The 26,464-nt window shown below is 38.8% G+C and overlaps 1 protein-coding gene across 1 annotated transcript in view; it reads right to left on the bottom strand.

Moving 5' to 3' along the window:
• Positions 1–18,869, bottom strand: part of LanA (laminin subunit alpha) — a 32,005-nt gene extending 13,136 nt beyond the window's left edge. Inside the window, exons 1-3 of the mRNA XM_065218074.1 lie at positions 18,672–18,869; positions 9,949–10,230; positions 9,586–9,732 (exon numbers count right to left, since the gene is read on the bottom strand). Coding sequence (XP_065074146.1) covers positions 9,586–9,732; positions 9,949–10,185 — 384 coding nt within the window. The 5' untranslated portion in view covers positions 10,186–10,230; positions 18,672–18,869. The remainder of the gene's footprint in view (positions 1–9,585; positions 9,733–9,948; positions 10,231–18,671) is intronic.
• Positions 18,870–26,464: the final 7,595 nt, after the last annotated feature.

Here is a 26,464-nt window from a genome sequence, read left to right as displayed (position 1 = left end):
GCTACATGTTCAACAATTTATTCTCCGATAATAAAAAAGAACATTACATAGTGTATTGAAAATCCATTGTACATAAAAGTTTTGATTGACTTTCAATGTTCAAGATACTTCGTCATCACAAATTCTCGAATTCAACGGCGATAAATAACATCGTAAATTGAAACGGACGATGCTTCAGCTCAATCAATTATTTTCATTCTTATTGATTCTAACTTGCTGCTTGCTCCTGGATTTGCTGGTTCGCTGAATGCGGAGATATGAGACTCGTTTTGCTTCGGATCTTCTGACTGATCTTTATTTATCACCTGTTGATCATTCATCACAAGTTTCAAAATATCGTCATGAGCTTTACAAGCATATTACTTTTCCACATTATGAACGATCACGGTGTCGTCATGATTATTGCTCCAGTCCATTAGTTGCGCCAACGGAATGCCGTCTTCATTAAAAAAAATCCTCCAATTTTCATCCATGATTCCTGAATCACATCGTCGTGTAATTCTGCCCAGGCTTCATGTACCCAAAAACAGACTTATTTTAACGAGATCTGATTCAAACATTAATTGGTGTTGTTATCCTTGTCGCAGGCCCAAGAGCTTTTCTTGGTACCGTAGTTTAATATTTTGGATCACATTTTGATCCATCGGTTGAATTACAACATTTACTTTTGCAGGCAGAAAGTAGAATGTGATCAAACCATCATCACTTTCGAGATCATCGTTTAGATAATGAGCTGAATAGGTATCAGTTGTTCAACAGCAAAGCGTCGGACTCCTGGAACAAAGTTATTATGGACACGGTTTGGAACAACTCAGGTGTCATCCAGCCATGTTTTGTTACGGAAATTTTAACATTTTTTAATGCTCTGGGGTTATGGGATTTTCCAATAACCACCAATCGCAGTTTGTTGTTTGCCATAACATTAGAATACGGCATGAATGTAATCCTTTGCTTGATAATTTTACGCCCTGGAGTATTTTATCGACCAAACCAACAAATGATTCTGACGGCAACATTTTAAAAATCAATCCCAATTCGCCCTCATTGAAAATCATTTTAGTTGAAAGCTAACGACAGCAAATTTCCTCGTGAAATTGTTCTAAAAAACCAACCATCAATACTTGTTGTGTCACTGAACAATAGTTCCCTGCAATTTGAGTTTTCTTATGCTATATCATAATTTGAAGATAAGAGCCCAATGTTGGGAAAATGTGCACGTCGAAACGTATTTGATTCCTTTGCTGCGCTAACAGTTCTTACTCGATGCAGCACGAAGTATGTAATTACGGTATAATTGTATGTGTGTATTAGACTGATGCAAAATTTGACTTTTTCGCTCCACAGTGCTCAAATGGTTTCAAATCGGGTCCAGATTAGCCTCCCAAAGCTACAACTCATTTGGTTAGAAACAGACTTCGCACAAGCCATTTGAAGTTTACATGTAAATTACTATAGGAAATCTCAACTTTTTGTTTATTGCCTTCTAGTCTTTTTCCATATTGAGCTGCGAATCAGTTCGATAGCCATTCTTATAGAAAATTTTCTCAGCTACAACTTTGCTAAAGATCGTTTCTATTTAAAACGAGACAGGAAAAAGTTATTAATTATTTGAGAGAATGGTTAACTTATGACATGATCAAGCAGCTGCTCTGTAGGCAACACTGTATTTTGCTGTGTGACATAGTAACCATGATTTTTGTGTCCTATTCAACGCCCCAGAAACACCAATGTTGCCTGCTGAGCAGTTGATTGAGCATGATCATAAGACATCAGCGCATTGAACCATTGATAACTTTCGATCCTTGCATTTAATCAAAAAGTGGTCTTGACTCAAAGTTGTAGCTGAGAAAATTTCCTACAAAAACAGTTGAAAGCTTTTAAAGCAGACCGATATGATGAATTATTAGATAGACATGAACGAAAATCTTGGTTTTACCATAGTAATTCCCATACAAACTTCAAATGGTTTGTGCCATCTCAGTTTTTCACCAAATGGGTTCAAATTTTGAGAGGTTAGTCAGGATCTGATTTGGAATCGTTTAAGTATTGTGGAGCGAAAATTTCAAATTTTGCATCACTCTAGTGTGTATGTATTGTATAAGTAAATAATCATTGTTAAGTATTGTATAAGTTTGTAATCAGCGTATAATAATTGTATAATAATCGGAATAATTCGTGGTAATTTCATACGCACTGGTAATCAATGTTGGTAGAATCCCATCGATATTTCTATTTCGCCAAGGGAAAATTGATTTAATAATTTTAAATATTTGATATTTTAGAAGAGTTTTCACAACTAATAGTCATAAGTATAACAATTTTATTATTCTGAGATAATTTTGATCGAAAAAATAATGATGATTGTTTTTCCCGATTTTGTCAGTTTCCAGTTTTTGTCATCCTAAAATTTAAGAAGGGGCTGAAAAATCGGGAATGCACTGTATACCTAAAACCAATTATTTAGACACAAACATTTTATTCCGCGTAAATACGGTTTCTGGACCACTTTGAATTGTCAAGTAGTTCAGGAGAGCAACCTGAGTAACATTAAACATATCTTACCGATAGCAAATTTTGTAATTAAAAATAGTAAATCTAAAGAACTCTTTTTGCCATTGGTTTGATCGATATAAGAGGTAAAATATTAAAAATAATATCAGAAAACCTATGGGCAGAAGAAGTGAGCAATAGCAAATTAAGCTATTGGCATCATATCTCATGAATTACAGAGGTTTTGAGCTTCACAATGGCAAACCAATATCAGATTGAGCTAGTACAGACAGGACTGTCTTGCATCAACGTAGAGAGTGATGAAAAATATTGTATTACTATCAGCATTGGCAGATATACTGATTTATCGGTATTTATACTAAATACCGATATACAGATAAGGTTCCTCAGAATAGCAATTTTTTTTCCTCAGAATAGCAATATCTTTTTGAATACCTTAAATTTTTTGAGCCTTTAAAATTCTAAAAAAAAAATCATCGTCGAAAATGTCTTATGGATACTCTTTCGATTAATGTTTCAATTTCCTCACCGTTTTTGGCTACCCATGAATCGATAAACAGTCGATGGCTCTTTCTGGTAATTTTGGGGGAATCGGGAAATACTTTTTAAACATTATTCAACTTCCTGGATTTTCTTCCAATTTTCCCCTGGAATTTTCTTCCACCTTACATCGTAAATCATTTTACGATTCCTCTCGGAAACTTATTCCGACTTCCCTTGGAAGCTTTTTCAGCCTTTGCTCGAATGATTCTTCCATCTTCTCTCGCCAATTTTTTTCAACTTTCCCGGAACTTCAGGGATGCTTCCAGATTTTGATTGCGGATCCACACTAGCTGCAGGAACTTTAAAGAAGTTCTAAAACTTCGGATAAGTCCAGACTTTTGAGTAAGTTTCGATAAATTAAAGAATGTTTCAATAACTTCTGTTAAAACTCTAAAACCCGGTCCAGCGAACTCCAGTGAACTTAAAGAAACATCATAAATATTTTGGATACTTCACAAGTCCAAAGAACTTCTGGAAAATTTAAGGTTTTCAGGACAGTTCCATTTGTTTCAGGAGAATTGAAAGAACTTTAGGAAGCTCGGAGAACATCAGGACAGATCAATAAATTTCAAGGAATTCGCTGAAAGGAGTAACGAGAAACTCAGGCAATTTCCGAAAACTTCAGCAATGTTCCGAGGGGCTCATGCAAATTTAAGAAACGTAAGGGAAGTTACAGGAACACATTGTGAGAACACTTTATGGGAAGTTCCGTGCTTATTAATGGCAGTGTCGATAACTTTTAAAAATTAGAAAAAGATCAGAAAACTTCAATGCTGATGTTACAATAGATTCAAGAAAATTTGTTTGCTTAAGAAATTTCATAATCTTCAAGAAAGTCTAGAGACCTTCAAAGTTGATTAGAGATATTCCGGTAGTCTCATTACAATCAGGGAAGTTCCAAGTATTTAAAAAATGATCAGAGTACTCCAAAACAGCCCGAGGAAATATGGAATATTCCTAAGTACATTTCAGGAATGTTCCAAAAACTTCAGGGGCATTGCGAGATCTTCAGGGATGTTTATGACCATTTGGAAAATTTTCTAGATCTTTAGAACATCCCCCAGAAGCTCTTCAGGAATTATCTCCTTGTTTCTTTCGACTGTTCCGTAAGCCCTCTGGCTTCCAACTTTCTCCAGATTTTTTTTTCCAATCTACCTTAGGAAGTTTCTGCCAGCGTCTCCTGGAAGTTTCTTCCATCTTCTCTTGGAAGTTCAATTAAACTTCTCCCAGAAATTTCTTTCGTCTAGTTCTGAAATTTTGTCCAGTTGCTTTTTTTTTAACTTCTATTGGAAGATTTTTCCGAGCTTCTTCTGGCTTCCCTGTAAATTTATTTCCAATTTACGAAACTTTTCTGCCTACCTTTGAATGTGAAATCCGATTTTTTTCTGAAAGTTTCTTTAAATTTTCGCCAGAAGTTTCTCAATTTATGTCTTGGAAGTTCCACTGATGTTTTCCGACTTCTCTCAGAACATTCCTCAAATTTCCTCCAGGATAGCTTTTTCTTCTTTCTCTGGATGTTGTTTTCAGCTTCCTTCAGAAACTAATTAAAACATTCCTCGGAGTTTTCTTCCGGAATTTTCCGAGCATAGTTCAAAAGTTAAAATTTTCGCTTTGAAAAACGACAAAAATATAAAATTAATTAAAATAGTAAATACCGATAAATACCGATTTTTTAAAACCTTTGATACCGATAAGTTTTAAAACATTCTGGCAACGCTGCTCCAAACAGCGCATAACAAATTCCATCTGAATATTGCGCGTTTCATACTAAATTGGACTAATAAGCGCGTTTTCACTTATTAAAAAGTGTGATAAAACGGAAACGTGCACTTTTATCACACTTTTTGCATTTTTGGGACAGTCCAGTTTCAGATGCAATCAGCAATACAGTCCTCTTTCATTTACGTCGTGAAAAAAAACTATCTCAGAACGTTCTCTCTCTCTTAGATCTGTCGGTTACTGGGAGAGGATTAAAAACTGTACATTTTAGTCAGCCGTTCCATATTGTTTGAAAAAAAAAACAGATCGTTAGAAGCAATACGTTATGTTAAAAAAACGGCTACAAAACGGACTTGAACCATCAACGATGTGATTATCGGGCTTGTATCTTTACCACTGGTCCATCAACGCTCATTAGGCTAAAGGAAAACAAGAAGCGCTCATAGTGTGGTAACTAGTCTGCTCACATGCACGTTCGACGGTATTTGCTTTTTTTTGTCCATGCATGATAGACAAAAGTGAAGTGAAGTTAAACGATGCGATAGGATTTGTTCAAAGGGATTATTGTCGGCCTCTCTTCGTCAATGGCGAAGGATGTAGGGTAAATGTTGGCTTCGGCAACCATTGACTGTTTTCGGCAACCAAAATTTAAACGTTAATTTCACTATGTTTTCCCATCAACACACTTCCCTGATTGTATTCAAACGATTCTTTAGTCTTTCAGCTTCAATCTGATTATATTTGTATGACCATATATCCTGTAATGCCAGATTTTTCTTCAAATGAAGCATACGCACTACAAAATGGGGTTGATTTTGAGTTGCCGATAATAGAACAGCTGGTTAACACGCAGTTCTAATGGGAAGGTTGCCGAAGAAAAAGAGTCTGCCAACAATAGTCACACTCACCTGAGAAGTTTGAAGGGTTGTAAAAACGCTTTAAAACCGTTTTGAAAAATTCTATCGATTGGGCAATCATACACGTCATATATGTGGGTTACGCTGAGAAAATGCTAATAGAAGTGCGGACGCTGCTTAGATTGACGAGAATACGTAAATTCCCCTATGTAAATGATGGTTTTTGTACTGCGATTTTTTTTTTTTTTTTTTTGGTTTTCGTCAAACGTCACTGACCAAACTTGCCCGTGTTACCAGCTCTGAGTACAGATATCAGTGCTGTAAATTTTCATATCATTTGATTGAAGATGGACCAATACAACCATTCAATCAATTCTGTGTAAACGAATTCTCATATGACCATAATTTGAAGAGCCCCTTTCTCATTCGAAGCTCATTGTCACTATCAATTGAGTCACTCAGAATCATTTGATATACGACAGTGCAGTATGGAAGAAATCCAGCAAAATGGTCCCGAACAGACAAGTCGACCCGATGTCGGATCAATGTAAGGCTAATTTAAGGTCGATGTAGACCCAATGTCGTGTTGTTGTCGGGTCAATTTTGAGTTTATGTCGGGTCAACATCGGGTTGGGGTTTGATAGAAGTCAGGTTGGTGTCGGATTGGCTTCGCTTTTTTGCCGGAATGTCGACCAGAGCTCCGTTTTTGTGTAGGTTACACTCAATTGAATGATATATAGCGTTTCTCAAATGAGAATGATCCATGCCTTCGTCAAATGACTAAGCAACTGATATCATCCATTCGGAGGAGGTCCCCTTTGATAGCGAATAGCTACTTTTCTCATTTTCATCAAAAATGTTCAAATGATTTTGAGAATTTACAGCACTGACAGATATAACAATTGAAAAAGCTACATATCGGATTTAACGAGTCTTTAACCCAGGATGTTTGCGAGACTGACTCGTGTGTGGACGATGAAAATAAAGCAGATCTTAGGTCGCGTAAACTTGACACAAAGGGTGATTTAAAAAAAAATAAAGATATCTCAATTTGTTATGGATAAGATATTGTCGTTAGCAATCGAGATATTATTATTTATCATGTGATTTGCTGTATGCAGTCGATTTATGTGTTTCTGCAAATGTCTAGTATAGTAGGGGAAATGTATGTAATGTCGGCCTAAATGTCCCTAATTTGGGCCCATACATAAATTCAGCAATCGACTAAATTTTAATAGCGACCAAAAATATCCATTAGTACCATCCTAATGACGCGTTTATCTAGATAATATTGATAAATAGCAGACTTTTAGCGATGGGCCCAATCTTAGATCCATAGGCCAACATTAGAGCCATTTCCCCTATATATAAGAATTCAATTCCTTTGTCTTTTGTCTCTCTTAATTAGTTTCTGTTTGTCTTCTGCGCTTCATCGGTCGAACTCCTGTCGAATCTAGAACCGCACTATCGATCATAATGGTGACAATGCTCCCCATGCTCCTCTTTAATCCTATCCTTCGACAATATACCCCTCTAAGCGAATTTTGTTACAAACAATGAACAATAAGTTATCGGCTTCGTAAAGCTTCGTGTTTTTCATTCTCTCACACAAAATCAAAAAAAAACTTCGATTTAACTGTTATCCAACGTATTGGTCCGCTTGGGACCTTCTTCAAGGACTCAACTATTTGTTCTGAGAAACTCCTAACTGTCATGAGATCAGTATTCAAATCAACAGATAACCTTAGAAAAGATCGATGGATTATCACTTTACTTAGATGAGCATATGAGTCTCTTGAACTACCTACTCTTTTCTATACTACACTCGAAACGACTCCTTTTCATTCAATCTTGCCTCTGATGCTAATTAATCTCATGACTCAATTTCGCTCCTTCGTCACACTGAAAAATCGTCAAAATTACAAGTTCTTCAGCCATACTAAAGTTGTATGATGTGATGTGATAGCACCGAATATGTGTAAGCTTGCCTGTAAATTTTGGTGCAAGACGGGAAACTTTATTTTTATATTTTTTCCGTGCATTTTAAGCATATAATTTCTTCATATAAGTTGTTCTATATAGGGAAAATTGATGTAATGTCGGCCTACACACTAAGATTTTATTTTCGTGTTTGGTTAATTTAACCGAAATCAGAACAGCTGAACGTTCGGTAAAACTTTGACCTTCATTTTAAAGGCTATTGAATTTGAAAATAATTTAAAAACATGTTCAACTTTTTTTAAATGATCAAATCTTGTCATTTTAGTGAAGATTTAGTTTCAAAGTAGCTGAAAATCAATTGAATTGAATTGCATAAAGTTTACCGAACAGTTCAGCTGTTCAGATTTCGGTAAAAATTACCGAAGTCGGCGATAATTTTTAAGTGTGTAAATGTCTCTAATTTGGAATTGATGAAGATGAATTCATCGATCGACTAAATTTTCAATAGCGACCAAAAATATCCATTACTACCATCAAAATGACGCGTTTATCTAGATAAAATTGATAAATAGGTCATTTTTAGCGATGGGCCCAATCTTAGATCCATAGGCAAACATTAGAGCCATTTCCCCTACCTAAAGACTTTATGAAATGTATGTTCGAGGTACTTATACAGTATATTGAGTGACTTATGAGCCATCAAAGTGAAAAATTAATCAAAAAATTTTTTTTTTCTAAGTGCTTTGGGCCAGGCCCTGTGTTAAGCAAATGAGCTGATTTTCTGCACAGAGATTATGCGACAGGCTAATGTATGTATGTATGTATGTATGTAAGGTAGCCACCATCCCTTCGAAGAGCTTGTCTTGTATGCAGCTCCACTTAATAGCAAGATCAATTTGAACTACCGATCTGAATTCACAATATCACTGTATGAAGGGCCAAAAACGGAAGGGCAGAGACACTTGCGCGAAATCCACGGAAATTTAAGAATCTCCTTCCAACGATACGATCCAACAAATCGAATAACGCAATTCGCAATACTTATTAAGCTTCCTACAGGATGGTTTGATAACAAGGGCGCGTCAATCTCACTGAAACTGTTGGAGTAGAATTCACACCACATCGAATCGGTAGGATAAAGAAAGTGATAGTGTTTATTCCCTCCTAGACTCCGGTTGTCATACCACTCCATCGTCCAGTTTCAGGTCAAATTATACACTGATGCTCCCTCCCAACCCAGTATTTATTTATATAAAGTAAATATATGTAATGGAGAAATGAAATATATCCGAACAATATGAAATAATGAAAATACAATAAAATAGCTGCAATGAAAATAATAAATATTTTACAGCTTTATGTCTCCTCAGCTCACAGCATTAGGTAGATGTAACACTGAAATCAGAGATTATGCGACATTTTTTCAACCTAAGAAATTCCTAGACCATCGAACCCTCCGCTTCCAGCGTACCATTACTAACTAGGTTATATTGAAGCACCATTGAGTTATAATAACTTTAATCAATCCGGAAAAAGTAACGAAGCGTGATTTCCAATGTATTAATGTAGAAAAACAAAAATCGTCAAGAATAGCCAGAAAAATGGTACTACATAGGGCCTGTTCATAAACTACGTAGACAGTTTTTTTTGGGATTCTTGACCCCCCCCCCCTCCCCCTGCGTAGACAATTATCCATACAAAATTTTTAAAATTTGTATGGGCCGTGGATAATTCTCAACTAAAAACTGTCTACGTAATTTATGGACAGCCCCATATTACATTTACAATCAATATCCGCGTCATTAAAAACATATTATAATCGTCTGACTTTAAAAACCTATTTATTGCCTAATGATTACATCAGACTGGAAGCCGTAAATTAAACAATCCCGCTTCAAACCGCGATTATGTCATTCCACACGTTACCCATCTGCTTGCTTCATTCTAGATGATGATCCAAATACAACAATACTACACATCCGCAAGAATGTTCGTTTTTCAACCACACACTAACCTGTCCGAAGTCGATGGTCAGATTGACCTCGTTGTACTTCATGCCGCGCGATAGCGGAGGACTTTGCCACCAGTTTTCTGTTCCATCGATGGCATACTCGGCCGGGTGACTCTTGTCCGTGATGCTGGGATCGCAAAAGTCACAAACCTGCGCGTGTGTAAAAAGCAGAAAGAACGAATCAATGGCGATAGCGTTATCAAGAAGTAGCATGAACTATGCTCGTTTCCGGTCACCCATCGACGCAACGGGCACCGATAAGAAAGTGAAAACGGTTGGTATTTCTATTCATAAGCGAGCACATGTTACAGTTTCTAAGTAGGACAATATACTTCGATTTCTAAGAATTTAACAATATGATCTTACCTGTCCTTGAATGACTTGGTACTGGAATTGGTTCTGTTGCTCGTTTTCCGTGTTGGCGCCGACCAGCTTACAGTACAGTTCCGGACCATCGGTGTCTACACCGCAAGTAGCCGATGCGGTAATTTGGCGTCCCTCGGCAAGATTGAAGTACGGTGGCGTGAGTTCAGATCGGACCGTTGCTACCGTTGCCGATAGGAACAGTGCGATCGCCGCTAGGCGCACTCCACTACCACCCATATCGTTCGATCGCGTATGGGGGCGATGGGGTTTTTTCGGGGTGGTCTGAGGATATTTATTTGTCAAATTAGAATTAAATCGGATAAAATCGTCGCGCAGCTGTTACAAAGATTTGCTGTTGGTTAATCAATAGCTGTTAATAATCAATTCGATGGCTCTTTTGAAACTTTTGGATTACTTTTCATTGTACAATGCTAACGTAAAAGACAGTTGAATTTTCTTTTAACCCATCATAAAATACACTGATAGGCAAAATAAAGTGCCCACCCCATCATTTTTTGAATTTCTCTCATTTATTTGGTTCAAATTAAAGTAAATACACTGTAGTATTTTTTATATCTTATTCTTTATATTCTTTTTAAGTTTCACTTATAGAATACCAGATAAAAAGAAGAGACTGACTCGAAGAAAAAAAAATCAAAATGGGTGTAAAAAAGAACAGTGACAAAAAAAAGTGCCCACTGCATTTTAACTCCAGAAAACATAAAATAAAGTAAAAGAATACCAGCCTAATAGTTAATGTGTCCTCCTTTGGCCTTCAGGACCAGCTGCAGGCGCTTCGGCATGCTCTCCACTAGATTCTTCAGGTGCTGTGGATCTAGTTCTTCCCAGGCGCGCTCCAGGGCTTCAAAATAGTTATTTTTATTGGTAACACCAGTTTTGTCAACCCTGGCATCGAGAATCGCCCACAAATTCTCGATGGGGTTGAGGTCCGGGCTTTGTGGAGGCCATTCCAGTGGTTTAATTCGACATGACCGGAAGAAAGACTTAGTCTTCTTGGCAGTATGCTTCGGATCGTTGTCCTGCTGGAATACGAATTTCTCCTCAAGGCCCGTCTGGATCAGCGAAACTTCCAGATTTTCCCGCAGGATGTCGATGTAGGAATCTGCCGTCATTATCCCGTCGATTTTCACCAGGCTTCCCACTCCACCCCACGAAAAGCACCCCCAGACCATCACATTTCCTCCTCCATGCTTCACCGTGCCTTGTATGTGGCGCTCCTGAAGCTCCTCACCCGATCTACACCACACACGAACCCGTCGCTTCCGGTTGAACAGTTCGAATTTTGATTCGTCCGTCCAGAGAACCGTTTTCCAGAACTCTAGGGGCTTATCAGCATGCTCCTTAGCAAACTTAAGCCGTTTGACTTTGTTTGCCTTGCTGATAAATGGGCGCTTCCGAGCAACTTTGCTGTTCAACCCCTGTGCTACGAGACGGCGACGAACAGTTCGACTGGAAACTGTTAGCTGAAGAGCCTCCTGGATCTCGCGGACAGTTACCTTCGGGTTCTTCTTCACTTCACGCATGATCTTGGTGTCCGTTCTCGCATCCGTTTTGCGCATCCTGCCTCTGCCAGGGCGATCCACCACTGATCCGAACGATTTCATTTTCTGCAGAATTTTCCCGACCGCTGTTTTGCTGATATTGTACTTCCTAGCGACAGACCGGTGCGATTCACCGTTTTGCACATCACGAACAACCAATTTTCGGATACACACGGGAATTGCTTTCGAAATCACTACGTCCTCCATTTTTTTCAACTGATTCAAATGCGATCACGTGTACAAATGCACCAGTTCCACCCGTTTGCTTCAATACATGTCAAACTTTCAAAACAAAAACAATCGAGGGGTTTTCCGATGGAAACTTATCGAAAACATACCGATTTTTGAAGTGGGCACTTTTTTTTGTCACTGTTTTCTTTTTCAATCCAAATTGATTTTCTTTTACTTCAAGTAAAACTTTATATTTTCAGTATTCCATAGGTGTAACTTTAAAAGAATAATAAAGGTAAGACATCGAAACAGACTACGGTGTGTTTATTTGAATTTGAACCAAATAAATGAGAGAAATTTCAAAAATGATGGGGTGGGCACTTTATTTTGCCTATCAGTGTAGATAGTTTAATCATAGAGGTAACTCTAAGACCAGAAGGTCTCGAAGAAACGTGCTCAACTTTTTGGCTCAGCTCTGGTACTATCTTCCGTCCCTAGATAATCAATGCACGCCTCGAAACATAGGAAAATCCACGAACCCCTCATTTCATCTGGCAAGCTTTCATAGCGAATCAAAACAAACATAGTGTAGTACTAGAATTTTTACTAGAATAGGGTACGCTTATAGATGTACTTGGGGCCAATAGGCTATTCAAGCAGTGAGCCAATTTAAAATCGTTAGTTTCCACTAGAAATACTCAGAGGGAGAGATGGGCGGAGATAATGTTTTGAGCCAAATGAACTGTCAAAATCTGAGCCAATCGAACATTCCCCTTGGAATTTTTCCGAGGATTTCTTATTCTTACTACATACATTAAATTTGAGAGTATTGCAATCGAACAGAAATTCTTTATGTTTCGTGTGTTTCTCAAATTCAACTAGGTTTTGGAATCAAAAACAATATTCTAACTATATTGATTAATTGATCTTAGTTGGTTAATTAATGGCACCAAGAAAGGTACAAAATATTGCGATGCACTCAATTATTATTTTACACGTAAATCGAATCAAAAGTAAGTCATGTGAAATGCTAGCTTCACGCATTTAACGATTGATTTGAATATTATCATTTCCGCGAACTACCCAAGTAACCAAATGCACGTTATTTCGCCATTTTGGCTATAAAGGGACGTTATCAGAACTTACAAACACTTATATAGCCATTGTTGAGCCGTATATAGCCAAAAAGGCGAAATAACGTGCCTATGGTTACTTGGGTACTCACCGCAACAATGGCATCGGATAACTTTGTCGTTTCTATATATTTTGTATATCTTGCTAACAACATTTTTTGCTCTTAGTGAGCTAGCTCGTCGAGAGATGTCGTTGCTGAGGTTCTATATGTTGAGGAACAATGTTTTCAAGAAACACCGTAGAGACACGCTCTTTGTTTTCACTGAAGATGCACTTGAGAGCGCTCTCAAGTGCACCTTCAGTGAAAACACAGAGTGTGACTCTGCGGTGCGGATATTTTGAATTTTAATAAAGAGCAAGGGGTGTTAAGCTCTGCACATCCCAATCAATGCCGAGTACATTTTTTTTTTCTTGATTTGTTTTCAGTCGATCTTGTTTTCCGTGCTGAGCACCAATGCTACCGACGCCAGGAAGGCAGCTCCCACAACTGGACCCTACCTATCGACCCATCAACTCATGAACCGGGGACCAACGGGTGTACTTCCCTTCCGAAGGAAGGCGTGATTAGAGATGTTATGCTTCAGAACATCCCGGTGGCGCCCACTGGGATTGAACCCAGGACTGCTGGGGTGAATGGTAATCACGCTTACCACTACACCACCGGCATCGCTCTATGCTGAGTATTTTATTTGTGCCGAAATCTGGGTCAAGCGTTGTGGCTAACGTGCCAAAGTGTGGCAATCAAGATATCAGTCTCAGTATTCCATGAGTTTGGCAACCCTGCAGTTATGACTTTTGAGATTGTTTAGATTTTCAAATAAAAAACATAAAAAAAAGTTGTGGCAATAAATTTCAATATTCTTTCCGTTATTTAACGTCGGTCTCTGTTCCGAAATCTAGTGCCAATCACCGACGGACATCGATTGCCATCCATTGACGGCAAACGAATGTGGAGGAAGGCAGCTTCCACACCTGCGTAGGATATCGCACCCATTCAACATACATGGGCCGGGACTAACGGCTTTACTTCCCTTCCGAAGGAAGACGTGACCAGAGATTTTTATGCCTCAGAAAAATCCCACCGACCTCGGCTGGGATTGAACCCAGACCCATTGGGGTGTTAGAAAGCAGTCACGCTTACCACTACACCACCGGCGCCGGCTATTTCAATATTCAACGAGCTCGTTGCCGGCTTTAAGGAAAGGTGACTGATGCCAGAAGCTATCCATCCAGTAGGGAAAAGTTATGTACCTTGCGTTTATCTGGCAGACGGTTGCCGAAACCAAGTACCCAACTGGCAAGTGGAATACACATCTTCTCTGCATTATCATCATGCTTCTCGGGCAAAGCTACAACCTAGAGTCGGTGTATGATGAGTCATGCCAGAAATAAAACAGTTGAACTCGCATCTCGGTTTTCGAAAGATTCCCTTTCTTTTCACTTGGCAACAGAGGACTTCTACATCAAATTCAAATGACTTCTAGCGAGAAAAAAAATACTAGCTATGGTGAATCATTATATCAGTGGTTTTGTCAAATTATATTATCAAAAAAGAGTATCCCATGACAATTTAGTCAACCGGTGAACACTCGTGTTTATTTCAGTTACCGTGGGGACGTAATTTGTGATTAGCCCCGGTCCCTTTCAAATTGTATCATTATTTATGTACGGTCCTCTTATTTGAAATGACGTTTCACTTTCATCTAGTGATGGCCGATTTTCATTCGAATAATCGATTAATTGATTAACGAGCCAAACAGTAAAATATTTGTAATCAGTTATACATGCCGATATAAGCATTAACTTCTGCAGAGGATCATCACCGATCGTTTCAAACAAGTTTTGAACTCTCATTGGTGGAAAAATGACAGCACAGCGAACAAAAAATAATCGATTAGTTATTAATCGAGTAATTGAAAAATGGGACATCTCTGATTTTGGTGTGATTGTTTTGATAAAAAAGCGCCCAAAATTTCATCTGTACCGAGGGGGCAGCAAAACCACAAAATTACCTTGCATACTGGGGGTATTCATTGGATGAAAGGGACCGTGAAAGAGGACACTAAAATTGAAAGTTTTTCTTCCGACCGTTTCATCTTAGTATTCATCTTTGATTTAATGCTCACTGCGTGTTTATGATCCTTTCTTCAGTTGTATTTTATACTTTATTGCAATACCTTTCGTGGAACTTTCAAAGCATCGTAATGTTTGTTTACTTTGCACGATAGGTAGCCGGTTTGACAGTTCAATAGGTAAACTTGGCTTCACTCTTGGCGTGACTCATTATACACCGACTCTACTACAACCTACAAAACAGAAAGGACTCGACCTAAAATACCCAGCGGCGGTAGTAGAAGCAGCAGTAAACCTACAGTAGAGTCGATGTATAATGAGTCACGCGAAGATAAAAACAGTTGAACTCGCATCACGGTTTTCGAAACATTCCCTTTCTTTTAACTTGGCAACAGAGGACTTCTACATCAACTTCAAATGACTTCTAGCGAGAAAAAATAATAGCAGCTGTAGTAAATCATTATATCAGTGATTTTGTCAAATTAACAAAAATAGTAGAAATTCTCATTACTGATCATTACCAAACGTATCCCATGACAATTGAATGCTCACTGCGTGTTTATTATCATTTCTTGGATTATATTTTATATTTTATTGCAATACCTTTCGTGGACCTTTCATAGCATCGTAATGTTTGTTTACTTTGCACGATAGGTAGCTGGTTTGACAGTTCGAGACTTGGCTTCACTCTTGGCGTGACTCATTATACACCGACTCTAACCTACAGTACCTTCATACCCGAGCAAGAGAAAATAACTAATGAATACCTAATTCTGACCTGATTCCAGAATCTTGTATTGACCAGCATGACATAAGAGGTAAAATACCAAAGAATAATACCAAAAAAAAAATGTTTCCACAATACTATTCCAATACCAAATTATGATAATGCAATACCAAAACAATACCACACAGGTTTGTAGGAAATGTCGTTTACGTACAAAATAAAAAGAATTGAGCCTAAATGAGAGCCCTGGGGCACCCCAGAGGTGACCGAAATAGGTTCTTAAAGTTTATTCTGAAAACAAACTATTTGTTTGCGTTGCGTAAGTATGATTGGAGCCAATTCAGAAGTCTAGATTCCATTCCTATTTTTTGCAATTTAAAGAGTAATAATGGTGTGTAAATTCGGTCAAATGCTTGACTGAAGTCAGTATAAAGAGCTTCCACGTGCTTGCCATTGTCCATTGCGTTTAAGAATGAAGGTTACAAATTCAAGAAGATTAAAGGTTGCTGAACAACCTTTAACAGAGCCGTGCGGTTTGTTTGTAATTTGATTTTTTACTTGCTGAAATTTTTTGTCGTTTACGATTCATTCAAAAAGTTTTGGGATGCAACAGATAATGGCAATTCCATGATAATAACGGATGTCAGATTTCTTGCCTGATTTTAAACCTCTAAAAATCAATCTACGTAGTTTATGAACAGCCCCTAACATACAGTAATACAATATACAGAGATTCACGGAAACCGAGGGGCGACACATCTATATCTCAATTCTAGATGCTCAAAAAAATCTCACACTAGCGAATAAATCTGCATCACGCATCATCTTTTTGCAGGAAATCTTCAGAATCGTCATAAATCTTATTTCGCATCTTCTGCATCGTAGATAGAGTCGTTCCCCTCGGCGGAAATTACCAAAAGTTTGAGCGACATGATTCTATTTAACTAAGTTGGATACAATATTAGAAGCATGCAATGTTCTACAAATGACGAACAACATTGATTTCTGAACAAATTTGTTCAAGACTGGATGTTTTAGGAATCCATCCAAAAAAGTTACAAATTTAGATAAACAATGCTTCAGGGGGGAAATGGGTTAAAATCGGTTAAAATTGCAATATCTCTCGAAGGATTTAGATTTTCACAGAGGATTCGTAAAATTACCAGCTCTATCGACTGGTATACATTTAATTGTTGGACATTTTTGGTTCATACCCCAAGTAACCAACAGGCCCACTAATTCGCCTTTTTGCAATATAAGGCTGATACACGGCTAACATAGGGCATGCGAAGCTTTATATTAGCCGCATATTGGCCTTATATTGCAAAATTGCGAATTAGCGGGCTTGTTGGTTATTTTGGAATAACGGTCACAGGGACACCGTGATCGATCGATTCTGATACACAGCAAAAAATAAATTTTAATATTACATCCAAGAGGATGCACTTCAATCATGTCGAAAATCTCATGTAATTTTTATGGCCACCAAAAAAAAAAAAAAAGCAGTAAAAGCAGTGTAATGTCCGTTCATGCACTGTATAAATGATAATTTTGTCCTTTTTGGAAAATAATATTACACCATATTTGTGACATGATTGAATTGTATCCACTTTGATGTGATATCAAAATATTTTTTTTGCTGTGTACTAAAATGTATTTGAATTTCTGTACATTGAAAAAATATATCTTGAACATGGATTTATTTTTTAATATTCCGCACATAGGGCTTTGTAGACCTTTAAGTTTTTTCTCGTGGGTATCACCCCTCCAATGATGACATCCCGGGAAGGACCACTCCCCTCGCCCCTACCACACTACACCCCTGTCTCACGATAATCGTAAATCTATCAATTAAATGTACTGCTTCAAAACTGTTCAACTGTAAAAAAAATATTGGAAAACGGACCAAAATAAAACTAAATAATTCTAAACATTTAATTCACGTTCAACCGTTATATGTACATCACTTGTAAAGGCGGTTTCCCTCATACCGATTCCAGAACCCCGTTCAGCGATCTCCAAACAAAACATCACCGACCGATGCATTCGATTACGCAATTCTCCCGATAAGATGATCTCACCAAAATAAACACCATGAGCCGATCCGCAGCACCACATGGACCTGCGATTTGAAATTTACATCTTCTGTTTATTTTAGCTCAACTCTTTCCTCATTCTCCGCGTTCTCCACACCCTCCACACATGCTATTCAAACGTAGTAAATATATCCAGCCAGCACGTTTTAAACATCCACAGCCGTTCGCAACCGGTCCCTATGAAAGCTAGACGAGCATAAAATTCTAAATTTACACACATATGTTTCCACACGACCGTCCAAACATCACATCATCAGCCAGCACATTCCCAGAAAAGCCAGCAACAGCAGAAACAACGAAAAGATTAATACGATTCTGAGCTCCGTCTTTTGCTTTTTCATTTTCCATTTCTACACTAAGTCACTTCACTTCAACTCCTCCGAACATATTTAATACATTATAACTTTCTGGTTCTTCGTTTCCCTATGCGATCACGGTTACTTTGGCTTCCTCAAAAAAAAAAAAGATTAAATGACGACGGTAACGACGAAAAAACGACGGCCCATGAATGCATCTTCATCAATTTTTCCATTCTCACTTGCTTCGTCCGGTTTTGTGGTTGGTGATGATGATGATGAGTGCACTTTGGTGCATCAGCAAGTTCAAATTAACCGAACGGATGCACTTTCGACCAGCGCTAATTTCATGCTGCTTTTTTCCTTAGCGAAGTATTTCGCATGCCTTCAGGCAACCGTCATCTAAACTATTCAGGTTCAGGCCCCATGTGCTAGGAGCAGCGAGATCACCCACAAATTCCTCGCATGCATCGCGCGAAGTTTCTTATCCCATACCGCTCGAATCACGGCAACCCAAGATTTTCACGCTTAAACCCTTCTTAAGCTCTTCAAATCATCCAACAGCAAATCTTGCACAACTGCAACCGCGGCACCGGTAGCATAGAAACGTGATTAACATATTTAAATTTTGTCCAGCGAAACAAAAAGAAAATCACTCTATTACCTCCCCTCGATGGGCCTCTTGCCTTAATTATCACCAAGTCACACAGTATATGTTAAATATATTCCACTCCTCTCAATCAGATAGGCAGCTCCTCATTTGAATATTCTTCTTCACTTTTAATTCCTTCACCGTTCACACTTGATCACTTTTTCCTTCACGTCCGTTCGGTTCGATCGTCAGCGCGCAACTGAGGATCTCTGTTTCGACCGAAGTAGAACTCGGCGATGAGCACAGGGAGCCTTTGGACCTCGCGTGAACACATCAATACGCGCATCGAGATAGCGTTCATATGCTTTCTTCCTTGATCAAGTTGTGTGGGCAGCTTATCGCGGGTGCTAGCCAACGGGTGACTTGTTGATTGTACAAACCTAGCGGGCTAAGACGATCTTGTTTTATTCAAATCAAATCGTACCATTCTGATTCAAATTATAACGAAAAAAATAGCTTTTAAATGAAGAGTTTTTTTAGTGTGCTGATTTATTTTCTTTTAATTTCGTTATAATTGCTTATCTTTTGACAGATACGCGTATTTCATCTACTACTTGCAGACTTCATCAGTGCCAAGCAGGCATGGAAAATCATTTACATTCATTTCATGCATTCATTTAGATTCATTTGCCCCTAACTTTATTCATCAACAGAATTCCGCAAAATGATGTATCGAGCTTTTGTAGGTTTTGTTATTAGCTAAAACTTTTGGCAGTAACTCAAATCTGTATGTCTTATGCATCACGAATTAGAGCGGGCAGAACTCGTTACTGTTTTTCAGTGAATGTAAAATACATTCACTGAAAAACAGTAGTGGATTCTGTCTGCTTTGGTTCGTCATGCATAAGAGATACGGATTTGGATTTTTTGACAAAAGTTGTAGCTAATAACAAAACCTACAAAAGTTCCATACATCATTTTGCGAAATTCTGTTGATGAAAAAAGTTAGGGGCAAATGAATGTAAATGAATGCACTAAATGAATGCAAATGATTTTTCATGCCTGGTGCCAAGCTCGGTGCCAAGTACTCAACACCAGGGGTTGGCGTTGAGTACTTGGCACTGACGAAATACGCGTATCTGACAAAAGATAAGCAATTATAACGGAATTAAAAGGAAATAAATCAACACACTCAAAAAGTTCTTCATAAAGGGATTCCGTTAAGAGGTTCGACTAAATTAAAAGTTTAAAGCTAAATAAATTGGATAAATCATTCCAACTTTCACAGATCATTGCTTGAGGACGCTCTGTAAAAAAAAATAGTTGATTACCTTCCCTAATAAAAAATACCATACCCGAACGATAACCCAAATGATTGAACCACACACAAACAGACATAACACATTGAATATTTCTCACTGCAAAACATCGTCGCTAAACATTACCAGCATCTGTTGAGCACACTGTGGTGGGCACTACGCTGAACAGATGGTGGTAGTGTGTAAACGTCAAACGCAAGGGAACCCATGTAACCAAAAGTTCTGATAAAAGGCTATTTGTGGCTTAAGCAGCTTGGTTGGTGGTGGTCTATAGAATTCTAAGCAGCCTCATTTTTAAGTCGTTATAAGAACTACCGGTATCATAATTGAAGAGCATTCTAAGCAGCTTCTGGCGGAACTTGAACGGAACTTTTAGAAAATAAATTAAAAAAGGTTTTTGTCCTATACACCAATTATAAATTTAATTCGCACTTTATGAAAGTTTTTTCTTCAGGCAGGTATTAATGTGTATTAATTTATCAGTATTAGAAGTTGAATTGGAACTGTTTGAAGAATTAAACCCAGTCCTTCTGCGTGAGAGCCCCAGCACGAACCGCTGCGCCATCTGAGATATTGTCCCGCCTACTGTTGAAGTTTTCAGTGCCAGCTGACGGACTAGAATACGAAACACAACACCTTGATGAATTTTAAATTGGTGTTTGCCCGCATAGTATTCCAACACATTTGTGGCGCAGTGGTTAGCGTTCGTAGATCGCATACCGAATACACGGGTTCGAATCCAGGAAATTACTTTTTAATTATTTTTTATGTTTGGATAGAATGTTGATGCACTGCATAAATATAAGAATTATGATTTATTCGGGCCACTGATCATTTCATATTTACGTACATTAAATTTTGTTACTAATAAAGACTTGTGCGGATTGCTTCATGTGGCTTGAAAGTTCTGTCGGAACTTTATTTGAACTTTATGGAACTTGAAAGTTCTGTCGGAACTTTATTTGAACTTTATAGAACTTGAAAGTTCTGTCGGGACTTTATTCGAACTTTATGGAACTTGAAAGTTCTGTCAGAAGTTTATTCGAACTTTATGGAACTTGAAAGTTCTGTCGGAACTTAATTTGAACTTTATGGAACTTGAAGGTTCGGTATGAACTTTATTTGAACTTTACGGAACTTGAAAGTGATTTTAATCGTTGAATGTGGAACTTTTGGTTACTTGGGAATTGACTATGCGCGCCACAGGTAGAGGTACTACCAACTACGATACTTTTGAATTGACCGTTAAATGCTTGTTCGATGAACAACTTGCGAGTGTTATGTCTGTTTGTCTGTGATTGAACTATTCCAGAAAAGTGTTATTTTTTTTTTGCAAACCTGCAAATTTTGAAAAAAGGAAAATATAAGTTCAGTGTCCACGTTCGATTAGACAACAAGCCTGTAAATTAAATGTTGTCAAAGTCGAACCAAGCCAAAATCGAATGATATTTATTTATATGATAAATTATTGAAATCGTTTTTTTATAATTATTTGTTTTACTTTATCTCTAACTCTGACCATCCCAAGTAACAATATAACAGCTTTTTGGCTTTCACTCTGATTTATTGTGGTTTTATAACGGCATTTAGCAATATTTTTAGTTTAAATACAGCATTTAATATTGCAAAACATTCTCGATTATTGCTTTACTTAAGGATGTTTTTAAAACCTTTTAAAGTCTAACGATTAAGTCAGAAAGTTTCTGGTTTAAAAAATTCTCTCTGGTTTAAAAATTAATTTATCCTTTTATAAAACTATTAAGTAAATCAATCGTAAACCTGCTCGTTATTTTTTATCGATTGCACGACAAAATACCCCCCATCCTCCTTTTGTTATTGCACTTGAAGGCAACCAAATTCCTGAGATCATTCCAACCCCCCCTAGAGGTCTCCTACGATTTCCGAAATGCTGACCATGACAGTATCGGGGAACTTCTTTCGAATTTGGACTGGCACAGGATACTCGTCCCTGCCGATGTCAATGCAGCTGCCCAAACGCTCTCGCATATTTTGGCTTACGCCATTGAGCGACACGTTCCGAAAAAAGTTCCTAAACAAGGTAATCATCATCCTTGGCAAACAAGTGAACTCCGTATGTTAAAGTCTTCCAAAAGAACCGCGCTAAAAAAAATACACCAAGTACCACACCCTACAACTCAAGGACCATTATGCGAGGACCAATCATGCGTATCAACGAACCTGTCGCCAATGTTATCGACTATATCAACGAGATGTTCAACGGAAGCTTCGATCTCACCCGAAAACTTTTTAGAATTATGTGAATGAGCCACGAAAGGAGTCTGGCATCGACTATGGTACTGAACGGTGAAGAAGCTTCATCCCCTCAGGACATTTGCCGTCTGTTCTCAACCAAGTTTGCGAGTGTATTCTCGGATGAGAACCTACCTGACGAGCACGTTTCTCAAGCAGCCAGTAATGTTCCAATGTCCGGTCAATCTTTGGCAGCTATCAACATCGACCTCGCTATGATAACTAGGGTGGCTTCGCAACTGAAGTCTTCATTTAAGCCTGCACCTGACGGAGTTCCTTCCGTCTTTCTCAAGCAACACATCGATAGCCTGGTGGCTCCTCTCTGCCTTCTGTTCGAAATGTCCCTCTCCAGTGGGGTGTTTCCTTCCTGCTGGAAATCATCTGAGATGTTTCCAGTTGTGTCGCATATCTAAACTGTTCGAGTTGGTCGTTATGGAACCAACCATTAGTCTCTCATTTCAGGCAGCACTTGAGCGAAGATCAGCATGGTTTCATGGCAGGGCGGTCGACTACTTTCAACCTTCTGTGTCTCACCTCGTACATTACGGCGAGTATGACAGACCAAGTGCAAACAGATGTCATCTACACTGACCTACCAGCCGCCTTCAACAAGTTGAACCATCCTATAGCGATCGCCAAACTGGATAGGCTCGGTATAAACGGCAGTCTCCTACGATGGTTCGCATCCTATCTATCTGATCGTAAGTTGGAAGTTGCAATCGACGACTGCCGATCTCCTTCGTTCCCTGCCACTTCGGGTATTCCGCAAGGTGGCCACCTCGGCCCGTTGATATTTCTTGTGTATACTCTTAAATAAAGTTTAAAAAAAAAAAAACGACGTCAATATAGTCCTCGACGGTCCACGACTGTCGTTCGCAGACGACATGAAAATATATCTATCTCCGAATCCGAGCCATCGCTGATTGACACCTTCTCCAACTCCAACACAACGCTTTTGCTAATTGGTGTAAACTGAACCGCATGGTTGTAAATCCAACAAAATGTTCAGTAATCACGTTCTCGCGGAAGAAACATCCAATTACATTCAGTTATATCCTAGAAGGCGTACATTAGAGTGATGCAAAATTTGAAATTTTCACTCCACAATACTTAAACGAATCCAAATCGGATCCTGACTAGCCTCTCAAAATTTGAACCCATTTGGTGAGAAACTGAGATGGCACAAACCATTTGAAGTTTGTATGGGAATTACTATGGTAAAACCAAGATTTTTGTTCATGTCTATCTAATAATTCACCATATCAGTCTGCTTCAAAAACTTTCAATGTACTTGTAGGAAATTTTCCCAGTTACAACTTTGCTGAAGACCACTTTTTGATTAAATGCAAGTTATCAATGGTTCAATGCACTGATGTCTTATGATCATGCTCAATCAACTGCTCAGCAGGCAACATTTGTGTTTCTGGGGCGTTGAATAGGACACAAAAATCATGGCTACTATGTCACACTGCAAAATACAGTGTTGCCTACAGAGCAGCTGCTTGATCATGTCATAAGTTTACCAATCTATTAAATAATTAATAACTTTTTCCTGTCTCGTTTTACATAGAAACGATCTTCATCAAAGTTGCAGCTGAGAAAATTTTCTATACTTTCGAACTGTTTCGTAGCTCAATATGGAAAAAAAAGACTAGAAGGCAATGAACAAAAAGTTGAGATTTCCCATAGTAATTAACATGTAAACTTCAAATGGCTTGTGCGAAGTCTGTTTCTAACCAAATGAGTTGTTACTTTGGGAGGCTAATCAGGACCCGATTTGAAACCATTTAAGCACTGTGGAGCGAAAAAGTCGAAATTTGCATCAGTCTAGCGTACATCGTGTGAATCACATAAAGGATCTGGGAGTCATCTTAGATTGTCAACTCACATACAGCCAGCATATCTCGTACGTGATCGACAAGGCATCCAGAACGCTCGGTTTCATGTTCAGGATAGCTAAAAGTTTCACGGACATCTACTGTCGCTTTACTGCTCCCTCGTCCGGTCGGTGTTAGAATACTGCTGCCCTGCATGGAATCCCAATTACCAAAACAGTGTACAAAGAGTAGAGTCTATTCAACGACGATTCATCTGGTTTGACCTTCGACGATTGCCTTGGAGGGATCCTCATCGACTTCCAAGCTACGAAAGTCGGTGCCAGTTAATTCACCTGGATCCTTTATGGAGTCAAAGAGATAGGACAAGGGCCCTGTTTGTGGCAGACATTCTACAGGGCTGAATCGATTGTCCTTCTAATCTACAACAAATCGCCGTTAACGTTCAACCACGAGCACTCCGTAACAACCTAAGAGAAGAGGTGACAATACGGGGGCAAAAATGAACCACTTTTCTGTCAAACGTGAACCAGCTCGTGATTGGCTGATTTGATGTGCGTAAGATAGAGATAGACATAAATAAAGATAGAGATAGAGATAGAAATTAATGAGTAAGAAGCCAATTGTCACCTCTTCCTTTTAAATAACAACGCAATGCTGAGGATACCTTTTCGTCGTACAAACTATAGTTCGTATGGTGCTATCAATGGGCTACAAAGGGTTTTCAATCGTGTTGCTTGGCACGCGAGACGCTGCGTCAGAGATTTCGTGATATATTTTTAAGAATTAGGAATTAAGTTGGACTTCACGGCCTTTGCAGCTCGTTACTTCTTGGCTATATTGTATTTCCTTGTATTGCTTAATCCATCAGTAGGACTAAACCCAGTCTGATGATGTAGAACCAAATAAACAAATACAGTGACTGGCACAAAAAAATATCAATCCACTCAAATATAGGTTAAACGCCTATTATTGTCTATTTATCATATCATACTATGTTGTAACCAGTGGTGTGTCTATCTGTCTAAGATTGTTGAGATTGTCGCGAATTTAGGGTTTCGATTTAAATGTTATGAATGCCAGGAAAGGATTCAAATATTAGTGCCAACACCGCCCACCACCCACTAGACAGCACGCAACCACTCCACGAAGTTCCGCTACTCACAGCCAGATGCCGCTGACAGCAGGATTGGAGGCCATCGGGAGGTGGTGTAAAGGGGGCCTTGATGGGGCGAAATTGGGCTGAAGGAAAATGGATCAACGAGCGAGAGCGCAAGGAAATCACCCGCCATCGTTGCTAGCTAATTGCCTGGCAAAAGTCAAAAGTGGTAGTCGAAAACCAAGCTAGACAAACCCAAAACGAATGTGATATAGGGTAAATGTTGGCTTCGGCACCCATTGACTGTTTTCGGCAACCAAAATTTAAACGTTAATTTCACTATGTTTTCCCATCAACGCACTTCCCTGAATGTGTCCAAACGATTGTTTAGCCTTTCAGCTTCAATCTGATTATATTTGAACGATCGAGCAATCCAGTAATGCTACATTTTTCTTCAAATAAAGCATACGCACTACAAAATGGGGTTGATTTCGAGTTGCCGATAATAGAACAGCTGGTTAACACGCAGTTCTAATGGGAAGGTTGCCGAAGAAAAAGAGGCTGCCGACAATAGTCACACTCACCTGAGAAGTTTGGAGCGTTGTAAAAACGCTTTCAAAACGTTTTGAAAAATTCTGTCGATTGGAATGGATAGAGAAGCAAGCAGCAGATGAATGTAAACAAACAGACACATCATATATGTGCGTGACGCTGAGAAAATGCTAGTAGAAGTGCAGACGCTGCTTAGATTGACGAGAATACGTAAATTCCCCTACATCATTGTGAAAGATCGTTATTCGAGTTAAAGTTATTAGTCTGCACGAGTCTTGAGGCGCGAAACTCGATCAGTAGTGGAGGAGGAGCCAACCTACTGAAATATCCAGGACCCCGTAGTTTACCGTCAACATTTATCTACGGCGCGAACCAGCCGCGTTTACTAGTTCGTGTTCATCGCCATTGTGGATCTGCCTTGAGCGTCGTGGACACGTTATACCGTTCGTGAACGGCTCGGCAAACGGTACCGTGGGAGCACCCGTAGGAGAAGAGGAGAGTGAAGGGTTAAGAGGTGAATCGACTGGGCAACCCACAGTCGAAACCGAGGGACGAAGAACAGAAGCAAAGGAAAGGAGAAAGTGAAGGTGAAGGTGTAGCGGAACGGAGGAGAAGGGAGCCCCCATCGACTACGGAAGACGAAGGAAGAACTAGTGAAGGCTAAGGTAGGAGATAACCGATAAGAAAGTGGGAAAGTTAGGGAAATAAACGAGACCTGTGTGAGAGGTCATCGTTAACGGCGCCGGTGGTGTAGTGGTAAGCGTGATTACCTCTCATCCCAGCAGGCCT

The sequence above is a fragment of the Ochlerotatus camptorhynchus genome, unplaced genomic scaffold (genome assembly GCF_037179485.1).
Source record: "Ochlerotatus camptorhynchus isolate MF236.1 unplaced genomic scaffold, CSIRO-AGI_Acam_v1.1 ptg000083l, whole genome shotgun sequence".
NCBI lineage: Eukaryota > Metazoa > Arthropoda > Insecta > Diptera > Culicidae > Ochlerotatus > Ochlerotatus camptorhynchus.
The sequence above is the reverse complement of the archived record's forward strand: the minus strand, read 5'-3'. Positions and strand labels throughout refer to the sequence as shown.